At 37.6% G+C, this 16,255-nt stretch overlaps 1 protein-coding gene across 1 annotated transcript; it reads left to right on the top strand.

The window, feature by feature from the left end:
- Window positions 1-514: 514 nt before the first annotated feature.
- On the top strand, window positions 515-15,964 carry LOC139130367 (platelet glycoprotein 4-like). Its single transcript, XM_070696161.1, has 12 exons — window positions 515-839; window positions 4,005-4,165; window positions 4,709-4,850; window positions 6,654-6,860; window positions 7,986-8,118; window positions 8,826-8,895; window positions 9,591-9,772; window positions 11,118-11,230; window positions 11,989-12,062; window positions 12,760-12,811; window positions 13,255-13,413; window positions 14,094-15,964. Exons 1-12 carry the CDS (start codon window positions 723-725, stop codon window positions 14,181-14,183), a joined length of 1,500 nt encoding a protein of 499 aa, XP_070552262.1. The 5' UTR covers window positions 515-722; the 3' UTR covers window positions 14,184-15,964.
- The last annotated feature ends 291 nt before the right edge of the window (window positions 15,965-16,255 follow it).

Genomic DNA, 16,255 nt, shown 5'->3' with positions numbered 1-16,255 from the left:
ACATTTTATTGAATTTCATTATGTTGGTTTCACCTTTTTCAACCGTCATAAGATAACCCATGATAATCTAGCAGGGTACAGCAGGATATGAACGGTCTTTACTATTGCTGTATTTTTGTAAATTTTACAAACACGTCTCTTGATTTTTACTTTTCTCAGTGGGTTGGGGGTGGGGGTTCAGGGAAAGTTTCTGCGTTAGAGAGGGAGTTATTCAAATTCATCAGGGTTGACAGGGGGGTTAGTCGAAATTTCAAAGTTTCCGATGAAATTCCTCCGACCCCCCCCCCCCCGGCCGTAAATAATGACGGCTCTCTTATGAAAACAGACAGATAAAATGTATTTTTGTTCCGTGGACTAGAATGATACCCGTTCATCTTGGGAGATGCAGCCTCTTGGGTAGTGTGCGTCGTATGACCCCTATCACCCCCTTTCAACTCCGGGCACACAACCGCAGCACACAAACCCTCCCGAACGTGACCTAACGTGACCGAAGATCGTAAATACATGTCACATGACTGAGTCAGGTGACACTGTGGTTGCACAGTGTGTAATCGCACGCCGGTCTGTCCCAGTCTTCTCCACACCCGTTGCGCTTTTCCAGTGCCTGTTGTGCAACGTAGGATCGTACCGGACTACTACGTGTACGAAGGTCAAGTCTTTTAGTCACATGCACCCGTGCTTTGGTCCGCCGCTTCGCTCGTCGGATTGTATCTACATTTGAAATGGTTCACGCTGCGATCAAATTTGGCATTCCGCTCGTACTGGGTACGGTACTGGTTGGCCTTGGTATCGGGCTGTACTGGATTTTAGATAATGTCATACACAAGATTGTTAAACAGGTATGTTTTTCATAAAATTGAAAGTGCTTCCTTGAAAATGAAAGTACGCTCAAATGCCTGTACTAAAAAATTACAGATGCCGCCTCTCAGTGGATGGAGGAAGATAGACTACACAGTGTAAATGACTTTCTCCTGTGAATTTGTATAGTGAGGAAAGGTGTCCTTCCCAACCACACAAAATTGCGAGGAAAGTTATGGGCTACGGAACTGCAGCAACACTATAATGTTAATCGTTTTCCACTTTCCTCGAGACCTGTGAAGTTTGGAAGCCTAATACCAGTCTTTTTCACCACACACCACTTGTCTAATGCGACTTTATACAACTACAAGTATGTTCTGCCGCCCACCGGCCGTGCGCGGGTTAGATCCATGCGTTGGGACTGTAATTCTGCCATAGACCATTGACTCTAATATTTCCATGCAGGGAAGTTGTTCATTCCAGGGCCAGTTTCAGTTCATTCAGGTTCAATCTCAGACCACGGTCCCTTCACACCTGCATGAAGTCGCCACAGTGGTATACGCAGAAAAACATGGAAGGCGTGACATGGTTTCGCCCTCCAGACTGTGAATCTCATAAAGTACCGTATGATATTTACGGTTGAATAAAGGGTCTACGTCTGTATCTATATACCTCTTTTTTTCAATGCCTAAGTTTGAAATGTGCTTCCCAGGATTAAGTCACAATATTGGATCAAAACTGTCTCCTCACAGCTGTTGGATATGTACATTTATATTGTGTGTAAGAAGGGAGTTTTCAGTCAGAAAAATGGAAATACAGTCAACGTGTATCACATTGGGACACTAGGAATTTATCTGTCAATTGATGGATGGTAGTTATTATATTAAGCCATAAGCAATGAAATACGTAAAAATTTAAAGCCGCACTTTTCAATCCCAGGTTCTCGCATTAGTGGAGTTCTCCTCCCAGTCAAACACTTGGCCAGTACGATGTTTGATTTCTATAACATTAATTACACAAACTGTTCTCAACCTTTTGTCACCTTTTTGCTAATCCTGCAAACAGAGTTTATACAAGCGTTCGATTGACGGTCAGTTCAAATCGCTAACGGTCATTGATTCCCCACCACAAACGCTCGAATTTCCCAAAAATTTGTCTTCCAGTCGCGTTAGACTTTGAATATAACCACAGAGTTTGATCGGCAGCAACTTCGTGCTGACCGCTTGGCAGTCTGTCTGTGTTTTTGCGGCCAGGGTGGGGGGGTAGTAAGAAGTAGACAGATGAGTGTATGAGTCGGCCATTGCATCCAGCAAAGTGTGAGTTGAATGCAGACTGAACTCCTGGACAACTTGTCACATTACAATAATTATCATCATGAGCTTCCTAAATGCATATAGTGATCACATTTGTGGTTTTTCCCAAATCATATATTTTTAGTGCAGTATTTCCTATGGTACGTCCATGACAGAAACAACACAATGAAATATAAAGCATGCCACATTGATTTCAATTACCCTGATTTCTGTTTTGTTTATTTGGTAAATGTTATCTTAGCTCGTGCAAAGTTCCTGAACATCTAAGTTTAGAAATGTTAGACATCCTCAACTGTATTATACTCCTCACTTCAGATGAAAATTTCACAGAAATCTGTCACATAGTCCTCTGTAACTTGACTTTTGCAAGATAGAAGCTGTTCAGAATGATTTCATGTACTTGAAATGTCCAAACACTTCCCATCAAAGGCTGTTTCCACTTTTCTGCACAGGATTATCAAGTATATTCACCGCAGCCCACTATGGCAGCCTGCTTTGGGAATCAAATTTGAATACAAACCATTGATACGGGAAACACAATGCAAAAATGGTGTTTCATTTCATTCCTGTATGAGTGACATCATGATACTGCCCCATCCGCCCCCACACCAAGTGTTTGGCTGAACGTCACTATTTACTAGGGTGTGGTTTCAACATAAGGACCTAAGAATGAATGAGAGAGATTTCATAGGGGCTTCTTTTAGTCTAAAACAGTATTTTGAAAAAAAAAGGGTACCGTAGTATCAAAGGCCTTGTGGTCACCCTACAGACTGTAATTAAAGTTGCAACAAAATTTCTGATTTAATACTGTAATATCTCTAGCATGGTATTTTACTAGCAAATGGTGCATTGATAGAAACTTAAAAAAGGCATGGCATATTGTAATTTATCTGTGGAAATATGTGCAATGGGCAATAACCTGTTCATTTTTGAAATACAATACCATGCAGTATTGTCAATTTATTTACTCTCTTTACAGTCTTTGAGAAGTAATGATTCAGTCACTTATGGCTCTCCAGTGAAACCTGTCCCTGTGGACACCTCTCACAGTGGAACATCACTCTGAAGAGGGCATCATTCTTATGCCAAATCTTACAAGTTGAATAGAATTTCACATTCTTGTAAAGGAGGCCAGTCTATTGAGGATATTATATGGCTGAAAGTTATGAGTTTAATGAAGATGTATCTTGTATTTAAGGTAGAACGCGCCTCGGGGACAGATATTCGGACTCTCAAACTTTTAAAATTCTTTTCTGATATACCTCTTGTGGGGGTTCATTTTAAAGCTCTTGATGTAAGAAATTTTATCTAAGGCTTAGGTTTTCCAAATTTGGAAATTTTATTTTCCTCTATAGAGTTAACACAGGGATGGCGGCCATTTTGAATTTTAAATATCGGTAAATCTTGGGTTATTTGTCTCTTTTGTACCAAAATTTGCACAGTGACCCCCGATTTTATTCTTGATTTTGAAAGAGAATGGTTGAAAGTTTCATTTAGGAAGTTTGAGCAAAAGTTTAAGACTTTCACTTTCGAGGTGCATACTACCTTAAGAAAGGATACCATTCTTATCAGGAACAAATTTTTTACAGCTGAAAGTTACAATTCGAAGAGATCTTCATCAGTGTGTAAAGAACACCTTTCTACTAAACTGGCTCACCCCATTTTCCTATATAAAGGTCCAAAATTGCCAGAGGAAACGATGGGATTGGGTTAAACCATTGTTGGAAATGGTTAGGAAGACTTGCATTCTCAAAGGCATCTTTAACAGACAGGTATTGCTGTGTATGTCAGATGTATTGCAAAAATAACTATCAGGATCGCACAGTGTAATGACATATGTGTGCATGAATGTCTTTTTTTTCTTTGTTAAATTTCGCTGTCTTTCAATTTCAGCAAATGACACTGTCCGAAGATTCCAAAACATATGACACGTGGAGAGCCCCTGACATTCCTGTCTACATGCAGTTTTTCGTGTTTGATCTGGTCAACCCGGCAGAAGTGATGAGTGGACAAAAATTACCATGGGTGGTGCAGAGAGGTCCCTACACATACAGGTACAATAGAAGATTACACTCAAATCTAAATGTATATTGACACACTATGAGTCTTGTTGCTGTGGGTTAGATGTCAGAGTCAAACAAATTGCTTTTATATTGGAAGTCAAATTTTTCTGCAGTGCATTATGCAAAAGTTTACAGTCGGCTGTCTCTTTAATAAAATAGTATCCATCAGTCAACAAAGCGTTCAATTAAATGAAAATTATGTGGTGCAAACAAACCATATGCATAAATGCATATACAAATGTATTTCAAAGCATGGCTTGTCTGTTTTAATTCGTGGTTTCACATTCTTGGCTGGTATTCCGTTGATTCTTAAGATATTCTTGTAGGGACACCCATTGCTTTTGTCATGACTTTCAATGCTGTTAAAGATTAATACATATTTTTTGGCACCAATGGGGCTTACTTTTCATGCTCTGTCAGAACATAAGCATTCTTGAGCCCCTATACCGGTACATTATAAGGGTCCTCTAAAGTCATTGCTTCATGGCTGCCTGATTCTGAATTCAGTTGTTCGTGTTTTTTATTTGTCTGCAGAGAAACTCGCGTGAAAGAGAATATCACATGGAACGAAGATGGCACAGTGTCGTACCGCCAACCAGTGACATATGTGTTTGACAGGGAGATGTCAGTTGGTTGGGACAGCGACACCGTCACAACAATCAACCTCCCTCTTTTGGTGAGTCAGATACAGCGATAGAACAAGTCTATGCAAAAATAAACTTCATCAGCAGATTTGTTTTGATCTTTCAGAAGAATGTTTTTTCCTCAATTCGATTGAATTTGTAAGTCACTTTACAGTAGAGTTGTCACACCAACAGTATTCCCCCTAAGCCAATTGGATACCCTTTCTGACTTAACGTTTTTCTTTCTGACTCAAAAAAAGTGACACATTACATGTGTTACTATATGCCTGACGCAAGGAAATTTTGAGAAATTTTCAAAATTTAATCTAAGGGTTTTAAAAAATCTTACATGTCAAGAGGCTGTACTCAGACACTGGTCAATTCATAGACCCTCATTTTTCTCAAGGGTCAATGGTCAAACAAAGTCATTGCTGTTGACTGTTCATGAGTTGTTTTTTGAAACGCAAATGTAAAGCAGTGTATTCTATTGTCACCATGAAATGAAGAGCCTTTGTAAACTGTTACAAAAGTCTGTACATTTTTTGCGGATACATGGCAAGGTATGTATTGGCAGTAGGCTATACATCTTTTTATTTTGTTCCTGAGTAAAATTGAAAGTGATGTAGTCTAGATTTCACGGGAGACACACCCTGTGATCCAGTACACAGTCATTTGTTTGATAGCATCTGTAACTATGACACCATTTTATTCGCCTTGTGATCCAGTTCATTGTCCCTGACAGGGTATAAAGGTCACACTTTGACCTCAATTCCTTGTTGACTAATAACAAACAAGGAGAGATATACTGAGGTCAAATTATCAGCCAGATATGAGAAATTCTAATGGTATGCAAAATGAAAAGTGTAAACAGTGTAAAGGAAACATTTCTATGTCAACCAACCTTACTGGTATATTTATGTATATTTAACTAGGAAATAAGTTGTTGGCACAATTCAGGCAAGGTTATAATCCTAGGACTTTCACACAGATGGTGCTTTGAAAACTTTTATTGACAGTGTTTGTTCCTTGTAGCTTCAAGTTCAGGTGGATAACTCTGAAAACTTGCAAAATCTATGCATGGTTGGCCGCAGTCTCCATCATCATGACTTGTTACAAAAGAATATCATTGAATATGCACTGTACATTAACCTTCAATTGATACTGTTTGCAGTTGATGTGCTGAAATTAAAGGACGGCAAAATGATGTTTATTCTCCCTGAAATTTCTTGTGTCTTGGTAGACATTCATTAACATAAAATTCAAATGTTTTTGATTACTGAGCCCTTTTTTCAGTGCAAAAAAGGACTTTGTGACAGGTAACAGTAGAAATGGCCAAAAGTCATAACTCACAAGTTATCATTTGAGAGTCATTTTCTGCATCTCACCTTCCCCACCCACAGCCAATTGTGACATATACTATTATGGCAACATCACTGATGATAATAGGATGGCACTGACGGGAAGCGGTGATTGGATAATCAGTTCTACACATGTGTATTTGAAATACAAATGTTCGTTGAAGTGCTTATCAGTTTGGTTTAGTGTAAATAATATACAGCTATGCTTCAAAGACTCTGTATCAAATGTATCAAATCTTTATTTTGATTTCCTAAGCACAAAAGTATGTCAACTTTCTTTGTCTGTTTTTCTGTAACATAAATTCCAGTCAGTCTAGGTAAAAAAACATACCAGTAAATGTTAAAATTGTAAAGAACATGAAGACACAGCACAAAACCACAAACAGGGACAATTATTTTGGCTTTGATGGATGGCTTCCTTTGTGTATCAATTGATTTACTGTGTGACATGATCTGACAAGATCATAATATTGCGTGGTTTCTGCTCTTCAATTCTAGACGGTTGCCAATCTGGTGAAGTATGAGCCAGACTGGCTGCAGTATTTGGTAGAAGCCCTTGAGAAAGTCTCCGACGCCTCACTGTTCATGGAAATACCTGTGAAGGGATTGATGTGGGGCTATGAAGATCCTATGCTGGAGTTCATTCAGGATGCGTTAAAGGACTTTGGTGTACATATACCGACAGAGTTTGGTATATTCATGGGGGTAAGTACCTAGTTCATTATTTCTCACTTTTGATGCATATTCATACAATCTTGAAAGTTTTAGTTTTGTTTTTGATGAAAATTGAAGCACTAATTTTCTCAGAAAGTTTTATATATATATATAATACTTGGCTCATCCATCCTTGGGGAGTTTTCGGGGGGGTGGGGGGCTCACAGCATCTTTGAACAACTGTACCCCCTAGGATCATATCGATTTGTAAAATTGTTCAGTGTAGGTGTAGCTTGCTATTAATTTTAGTTTGATATCAGTTAAGGTAGCCTGCACCATGGGGACAGATATTTGAACTGGCAAATTTGTAAAATTCTTTTCTGATCTACCACTTGCTGGGGCTGATTTTAAAGCTCTTTGAGTAAGAAAAATTTTGATCATGTTGGTTTTTCGAAAATCCAAAATGTTCTTTTTTCCCATAGAGTTAACACAGGGGTGGCTTCCATTTTGAATTTCAAATATCCATAACTCTTGGGTAATTTGTTTCTCTAATGCCAAAATTTGCACAGTGACCCCCAATTTTTAGCTGCTATAGACTACAGTCTATAGAAGCTATTGGGATGGGTATCTGTCCAGCATTAGTCTGTATGTATATGTATGTATGTATGTCCATTTGTGAGGTGTCCGTCTACTCAAATATCTTGAGAACCGCCGTACTTACTGATTTGATATTTGTTGTGCAGATGAAAAATATGATTATGAGAAAGAAAAGTTTGAGCAAAAGTTTAAGTCTTTCACTTTCAGGGCTCATACTACCTTAATTGGATCTATAAACTCAACTGATGCAAAATCACAGTCTTCTAACACAACCTCTGAAAACGCGGATTGTGTTTCTTTTAATGATGAAATTGTACTGTCAACATATTTTGTATCAGGAAGTACAGTTGGCCATGATGAAAAAATCATACTAGATTAAATTTAACGTGAATCAGTTCCTTATGTTGTGAAACCAACAAGACAGAAATAAACCCAGTCTGTGAAATTTATATGTGATGTGTAAAGTGTTGCAAATATCTACAATTTGTCTCGGTCTTTCGACAGATGGTGTGAAATACATATGATGCAATGTAAATGTCTAAATCTGGTGTAACAATGCCTGAACTCTTTCTTTTTCAGAGGAACGGTTCTGATGATGGAGAGTACACTGTTTACACTGATGCAGAAAGGTTAAACATCATCAAAGACTGGCAAAACGCATCCAGTCTGTCATGGTGGCCTGACAAATATGCAAATATGATTAATGGCACAGGTATGGCAACGCCTCTCAGTGGTGCTCACATTGTAGTATTTGACCTTTGACATACCAGACTTGGTCTACAAGATGGCATTTGAATGGTGTGGTCTTGGTACTCATGTGACATTTTCACTCAATTTGCGTGTGTCTGACAGGTTGTACTGATGTATGAGTTGTGAACATGGTGTGAAGTGGGTTTCCCGCATGCCAGAATTTTGAAGCGGGACCTGATAATAACACTCGACTGGTCAAAGAGGTCATAACAATAAGCTGCAGCGTGAACTGTCATGGGATTCCATTTTGATTGGTTACAAAACTACATGGAAGTAAATCAACGTTTGTTTGTACATTAAGACCACTTCCTATTTGATTTACAGATTGATATGTGGCGGGTGCCATGTGTGCGGAATGTGCTCACAATTTTTTAAGTTTTAATAAAATGAAATTTCATTGCAGGAGGATAAAATATTTAACATGTAGGACAGTTAAATGTCCTTCAGGTCAACCATTGTATTACTATCATCTCTAGATGGAATGGAAACATCTGTGCTTTCAAATTTCCAAATCCAGTCATTGTATATCAAATGTATTTGCAAAAAATATAAAGATCTCTGAATACAGGTCATGGATTAGGATTAATCATGTTTGAAGCTGGAAAAAAAAAACTGAGAATTGTCCTGTTGCTTCTATTCTGATTTCACAATATTTTCATCGTATTCTAGACGGATCTCTTGCCCCGCCGTTTTTTGATCCAAGTCAACCAGCTTATATCTACTCATCAGACATTTGCAGGTTTGTAAATTTTTATATTTGATTCTCAGTGTCAATCGATATGGTGAGCTACATCGTGTATCAGTGAAATATCAACTCTTTGAGATACAGAAATTTCCATCTTTTAGCATGCCATATAGTTGGTAATGACTGAAAAAGTTCTAGAATTCAGTGAACTGAAGATATTGGAACAACATGATAGTATTCATGGCAATTTACACACCCAAGTATACGGCAGTACCCTTCTTCTCACAACACTTGAATAGTGGTCTCTGATGTGATCCAGTTTACTTCATACAGTAGATAGGATTCTACAGCAAGACAACATTGTGTACTGAATAATCAGTTTCCTGTTCTTTCAAATTACCATTGAATAGTTTGAAAAGTATCACAGTTTATTGGTGAGGGTACTTCTGAGATCGTAAAAAATCATGAACATGAAACCTGCGCCTTTTGCGCAGCTAATGGCGTGTATAGGATATTTTTAAACTATTCATTCATTCTTCAGTAATGTTGTGAAAAGTTTCGATTTCCTGGGCGTGTAGTCTTCTATCTTAATAGAAATCAGTTACTTTCACCAAAGTGACATGGCATATTAAATCTATTTTCAAGCTAATTTCAAGCCCAGTGTATCAGAGAATTGAATGTGTTAGAGTTTACATGTTGATGAATTTTTGTGAAATTTGATTCAGACATTGCTGAACTCTTTTTTGCAGGTCAGTTTACGGTCTCTATGAAAAAGACGTTGATATCAAAGGTATCAGCGTCAAGCGATACACATCTCCAAAGAAGCTCCTTGCGGATAACATCACAAATCCAGACAACGCTGGCTTCTGCACACCAAATCATGATTATTGTCTGCCTGGGGGCCTTCTCAATGCTAGCAACTGTCAGAAAGGTTTGTTTATCTGATATTATTGTTAAAATAACATAACAAGAGATAGATGATCATCTCCAGGTTTTGTACATATCAAACAGCATTTTTTCGGTCAGCAGTATATCAAAACCCCACGGGGCCAATAAAATCGCCTTTCTACCATTTATATATGTATTGGAATAACATTATGGACATATGATGGTATTTTGACCAAAAGTCTGCGTAGCCATCAAAATCTGCACTTTAAGGATAAAACTCAGATTGACAGTTTTTGCAGCCAGGCCTGGCATTGGGGCCATTAACGGACAACTCTGTCTTTGAGGATGTTTCATCTCGTGCAGTCTACAATGTAGCTAAACCTAAAAACTTCAATTTAAATAGGAACTTTCCCTACAAAAGCCGGATTATCGTAAATCTATGCAAATGTAAAAAAGCCACTCTACTAAACGGACGTGCCATGTTTGGTCCCAGAATCCTTTAACTTTGCCATGTTTCAGGCGATCATTGTCATTGAATCTTGCATATGATGTCTGTGAATATGTAGCAACTAAACTTGAGTTGAAAATAAACTAAAAATGGTCTGTTTTTTGTCACAGGAAGAAATATGTTTGAAAATGTGTTTCCTGTATGGCCATTTGACCCCTATTTGCATATGTCACGAAAGTGCCCATCACGATTATTCAAATTTAACATACTGTCAAAGCAATGTTACATGAAAATTCATAAACTCCCAACCAGTGTATGCAAAGGATGCGCCATCAGTAATCCCCCATTGTGCACCCACGATCCTCTATATTCCCGTTTAAAAACATACAAGCACAATACTGTTTATTGTATGTAAGCTAGAGAATAACAGACTAGATTCAAGCAGGAACATCTACCGATGCTTAGCATCTGTAAAGTTGATGCTATGAAAGTGTCACAAGTCAAATGGCAAGAGTTAATATTTAGACGAGTGGTGTGTGGATTGATTGTTTATGCACCTTCCTAGTGCCTTTCAACCAGTTTTGATCAACAGGCATAACGAAATTTTGTGGGTTTCCCTGATTTTGAATAGCTTTCATACCATGAGTTTTCTCACATGTCATTTATGCATGCTATGCACTAGCTGATATCTGTGTGCAGTGCACAGTTCTGCAGCTGACTTTTATAATAAACAACAGCATGTCAGGATACCAGAGATAATCTTTATTTATTACCCAGAAATCCCATTATTCAAACCAGATCACCATGTCAGAAATGTTACGTGTGCCTGGGCTTTTGTATTGCACAAATGAATCCATCACTCGTCGACTTTTCACAGTGTTTTGTCTGTTCGATTGTTGTATTCCCCTGCTTATTGCCAATTTGTTTGTTTGTTGTGTAGGAGCACCAGTTGTTTACTCCCTTCCGCATTTCCTGTACGCTGATGAACACGTCCAGCTTCCTTGCTTGAACCCAAATAAGGAAGAACATCAAACACTCATAGACACTGATTATGTAAGTTCACCTTGTGCTTCTGCCAAACACCGAATGTGTCATTGTTTGTGATTGGCTGTTAGTTACCAGGGCAATGGGGATGCTTGTAAGTTACTGTGCTACAAAATGCCAATAGAGATGACCTCAATATTGCTATATACTACACTTACTACTAACTTGTTGAAGAATCTTGTTTTCTCGCAAGCAACAAATTTCAACGTTAAGAAAACAGTGGTGATCAAATCCATTTTGAAAATGATGGGCCGATAATCAATATAGAAACAAATCGAGTGATCCTGCAGCTTTGTCTAATTGTCCTACTTTCATTCTCAACCAGATTTTTATCAATTATCCTCATTATTGACTGGCCGATCAGACTAAACAGCAAAACAATTTAGGTCCTGAGTAAATAATTGGCGGTCCCAGACCCCGGACCACTGGATTTGCTCACTCCTGGAACAGATTTCAGAAATTCAACATTGCAATATTAAGAAATCATGTATATGAATACTCTGAAAAGCAAACATTAACCCTTTGAGTGCTGTATTTTTTCCCACCAAAATTTCAGTCCAACATTTTACAAATTTTTATGAACTTTTCTGTAATTTTTCTGATAATTTTGAACCAAATGAACACAACATTTCATTGGCCCCAGTTTTTTATCAAAATTTTGGCAAAAATATGACAAAAATTGACTGAGGCATAATTTATAAGGGTGACAAAAATTGACTTTGGCGCTCAAAGGGTTAATACTTACACCATATCCCTTCGTCTGTCAGATCACTGGCGTATCAATGAGAGTGGCAAAACGACTTCAAATCAACGCACATTTGCAAAGGCATCAAGATATTGAGTAAGTATTGACAAATCATTTTAGCATCAAGTTAACTGCAATTCTCCATACCTTCAGTGTCCATCAGTAGAGATGATGCAACTATAGATCTAATAAATCTAAAACACTTTCTTGACATAAATTTACTTTCTGTGGTCATGCGTTTTCATTTCTTTGGGTCGAAAAGCAAATCTGAAATTGATTGTTATCAGCATTGTATTAATAAATCGTCAGTATTCACGGCATTTATGTTCATATCTGTTGTACAATAGTTTACCCAACACTGATATTCATAACTGTTGAATTGTGCCTATCCACTGGGCAGTGAACATTTCAATTCTAATGGAATGGGCAAGTGTCAATGGACTTGAATCACTGAAATTGGTAATATTTCAAAGAGCTCAAGGGGGACATGTGTTCATACTGTAGTGCTACTACACCTGATTTCAGTGTACGGTTCATAACACAACATTGATTTTATTCCATGTAGTGTGCTCGGCTGTAAATCAATTAGTTGTCAGACTACACAGGATCTGTCGTCATTCCAAACACAATCATCTCCCATCAAATAAAGTCTCATTAATCTTTTATGGATTTTATATCTGGCCATAACACTAACACATATGGAGTTTTTTGCATTCGGCAAACAAACAATCCTACAAGATCAAACATAATCAGTTGATAACAAAGGTTTCTTTAATCTTTCTTTCTTTTTCAGTGATCTTTCTAAAGTAAATGATCAGTTTTATCCTGTCGTGTGGATTAATGAGGTAATTTAACAATTTTTTGCATAGAGAATGAAATGCAGCTGGCCAGTTCACAAGATAATGCATGTTAAGCTTTAGGGACAACTGAATTATGAGACCTTTCTATCAAAAGTAACCAGCTGTTGCTAAAATCTCTGATAGTTTCTTCCACTTGAGTATATTTTGGTCCTTTGCAACAGTGTTTCAAACACTGTTCTGAATTGGCTTCATGAGTATTGCCAAATTACGTCTCAAGACGGCTGCACTGTAGATTGTTAGCACTTACAGTGAAGGCTTTTGTCCAAAACTGAAAGCGATGTTGCGATATTATTCAAATTAGTATAGTGAGCATGCTCAGTGTAACCTATATGTATGAATATTCATGAGAGGACTGTACTTCCCATTCAATGGCATTCTGAAAATTCTCGGATGAGTCGTTCATCTGCTGCCATTTTTTTTCTCTCCAGACTTACACGATAGATGATGCGAGTGTAGCTAAGTATAAATCTCAAGTTGCTCTGCCAGTCAAACTATGTAAATACATCCCATGGGTTGTAGTCGGAATTGGATGTCTTATAATTCTCATCACGGTTCTTGCATTGGTACTAAGAAAGCAAAAAGAACAGGTAAGGTGTGCTGCTGTCCAAGCACCTTGTTGAACAGATAGTCATTGCAGGGGTGTTCACAGGGTAGTCTGTGAATTTTACCTTCTCTGTGGGATGAAAACAGACCTGAACTGTTTATAATGGCATCGAGGATTGGCAGTCTTTAACCTGCTCACCCCTAATTCCCTGTAGACTGGTCCATAATCACCATTGATAAACAGTGGGTTTGAACCAAACTGTGACGGTGAAAAGGTTGACTAGAATAGAAATCTCACAGGCAACACAGTGTCAGAATCTCAACTCTTGCACGCACTATTGCACATAAATGCATCTGTATCACACTCTGTGATGCGCACAATGTACTCTATGATGTTGATGACAGCATGTGAAGAAAATACCATGATCAAAACTCTTGATACTCTCAGACAATCCACACTGGGGACAATACATTCTGTCCTGCAGACAATATTAGACATGCTTAAATGTCACCGAAACAAAGTTGTGGTGCAGATAGCATGCTCTGTGATACAGAAAATGTTCTAATAGTTGTACACATACAACGCATTCTGTGATGCAAATTACATTCTGTGATGCAGGTAATATTCTAGTATTGTGTCCAGTCAGACTTTTATACAGTGTATATAATCTGTTTTCCTTTTGTTGTGAGATATTATCATCATTTAATTCTTTCATCATTTCAGTCAAGCGGTGGCAAATCAGGTTATGGCTCCATACAGAACTCAGAAGACAGAGAACCGTTGCTAGGAGGGTCAGGAAATAGGCGTGTCTGATATGTGAAACATTTTGTGTGTTTTGTGTTTCCTTTTTTAAAGAGTGATATTCAATATCTGTCTGTATTGTCTATTCTTTATTGTAAACATGTGAACTTGACAGTGACTCTGCAGTTTTCATCCTTGTGGGATTTTTGTAAAGACTTTATATAATCTACATGGTATGCAGTCAACTTCGCCCAAAAAAGCAATCCAGTCCAAACAAATTGGTCCACACTAACTAGGTCTTAGCCCAACTTTGAACAAATTCTATTTCAGTCCGAAAGCAGTTTTGTATCCCATATTCCAAGTAAGCCTGAAGCCACGTGTATTCCAATTCATGGAATGAGATTTGGACATGGAATTTTCCGAAACTTTTGCAGAACGCACACTGACTGCTATGTTACTGGTGTTCTCTGAGATACTGTGCAGTCAGTACAAGCACAGTCGTAGAGGGGCTGTGGTAAAATGAATCGGGTGAGACAGTGGACATGTCAAACTCTACTCCTTCACATCTTTTGCTGCAACCATGTCCGTCATCTCAACCTCACATCATCCTATGCAAAAATAAATGATCAGTCAAAGATGTACCTTATGGAATTTGGCCTATCTTTTTGTCCAGTTGATTTCCAAGAAAAGTTACTTTTAGGCCAGATTGCCTTGTTTTTTTCTGTGTGATCTATACCTACGCAATATTTTATCCTTCACACAGTTCAACCCCCCCCCCCCCCCCAGTGATTGGAGGGACTGTGTCATTGAGTGAAAACGTCTTTGGGACTTAGTCTGTAGTGAATATCATTACAACATATACAATTAATGTAGAAATTCTTTATAGTATCAATATTATGAACAATAATGCACTGAAATTTATAGATTGTTGTAAATTTTAAAACCATACAGTGGATGCAAGATGTGTTCTACATCAGATACATAGTTCTATGTACATACTACTCAATTTTTGATAACTTAAGTTATTTTATATTATCCGTGTGAAGGAACTGCAAGATCATGTTCATTCACAACAATACAAATAGAATCATGAAGTAAGAATCAGAGAAATTCATGTTTTGGAAAAAGCTATTTTCTTTCACATTTTATAATGAAAGTATTCATCATTACCTACGTAAGACTGAACAAAAAAACAATATCTCCATTAACGTGTCTTCAGGAAATCGGGTAGGTCGGTTATAATAAAAGCTTTTTGTGACTGTATTTTTAATGGGTTGTGACATATAAAACAACTAGCAATATTTGACAAAATCATGCGTGAGTTTTGTAAAAAAGCAAAAAAAATGTTGAGGGCCAGTTCTAAGTCGCAGTTGTCAGTTACTGGAGACACGTGTTTCTGAATTTTGGTCAAAATACACACAAGTCACAGCAGATTACTTAAAAGTGATGTCAGGTATATTGAAAAGTGTGAGCACATCCTTCATTGCTAGCATCATCATCTCCTACCTGAATCTGTAAGTCATGCTGGGGAAACTGTTCATGTTCCAGATACAAATAATTGTCAGTTGATGCTGTGTGAAATCATTTGTCCAAGAATCAGAGTAAAATTGTTACTTCACAACAAGTGCAATCTATTTGATTCTTTGCTTTTAAACCTATTGCCATTCCACTGTGCAGTTCAAAGTTATTTCTTTGCATTAATCTGCATATAGAAAGAAATCTATGCAGATGTGGAACAGAATAAAGTGAGAACACCCATATTATCAAATGCTATGTCGTGTAAATCTCTCATTAGTGTCTTGAGGTTGTATGGTTTCTTTTACAAAAATTAAAGGATCTTACAATAAAAACGATGCAACTTTCTCTGGTAACTTTGTTGTTTTAAGTCCTTTGGACCAACGGTCCAATGGACTAATGTGATGGCTTGGCGTGTCCCGTATGCAGTGTGCGGTATGCTGAGGACAAAGATATCTCAGACCCGTTGGATGATGGACAAATTAAACAAAAATAAAATAAAATAAAATAAAAAAAATGTTAAACGGTCTCTTTGCTTTTTAGATTGAATCATTTTAAAGTCACTTTTTGCCATTTTCAGTCACAAAATCAGTATTTGTAATTTGTCCTAAAAACCACTGATTTTGATC

This window comes from Ptychodera flava, chromosome 4, assembly GCF_041260155.1.
Source record: "Ptychodera flava strain L36383 chromosome 4, AS_Pfla_20210202, whole genome shotgun sequence".
NCBI lineage: Eukaryota > Metazoa > Hemichordata > Enteropneusta > Ptychoderidae > Ptychodera > Ptychodera flava.
Note: the sequence above shows the minus strand (reverse complement) of the source record. Positions and strands in the feature narration are given on the sequence as shown.

Bases quoted from the DNA above. Each gene is read 5' to 3' on its own strand.
- LOC139130367 (XM_070696161.1), top strand. From the start codon at position 723: ATGGTTCACGCTGCGATCAAATTTGGCATTCCGCTCGTACTGGGTACG. The intron at 4,166-4,708 runs GTACAATAGAAG...ATTTGTCTGCAG, and splicing joins AGAGGTCCCTACACATACAG to AGAAACTCGCGTGAAAGAGA. The intron at 12,063-12,759 runs GTAAGTATTGAC...TTTCTTTTTCAG, and splicing joins CAAAGGCATCAAGATATTGA to TGATCTTTCTAAAGTAAATG.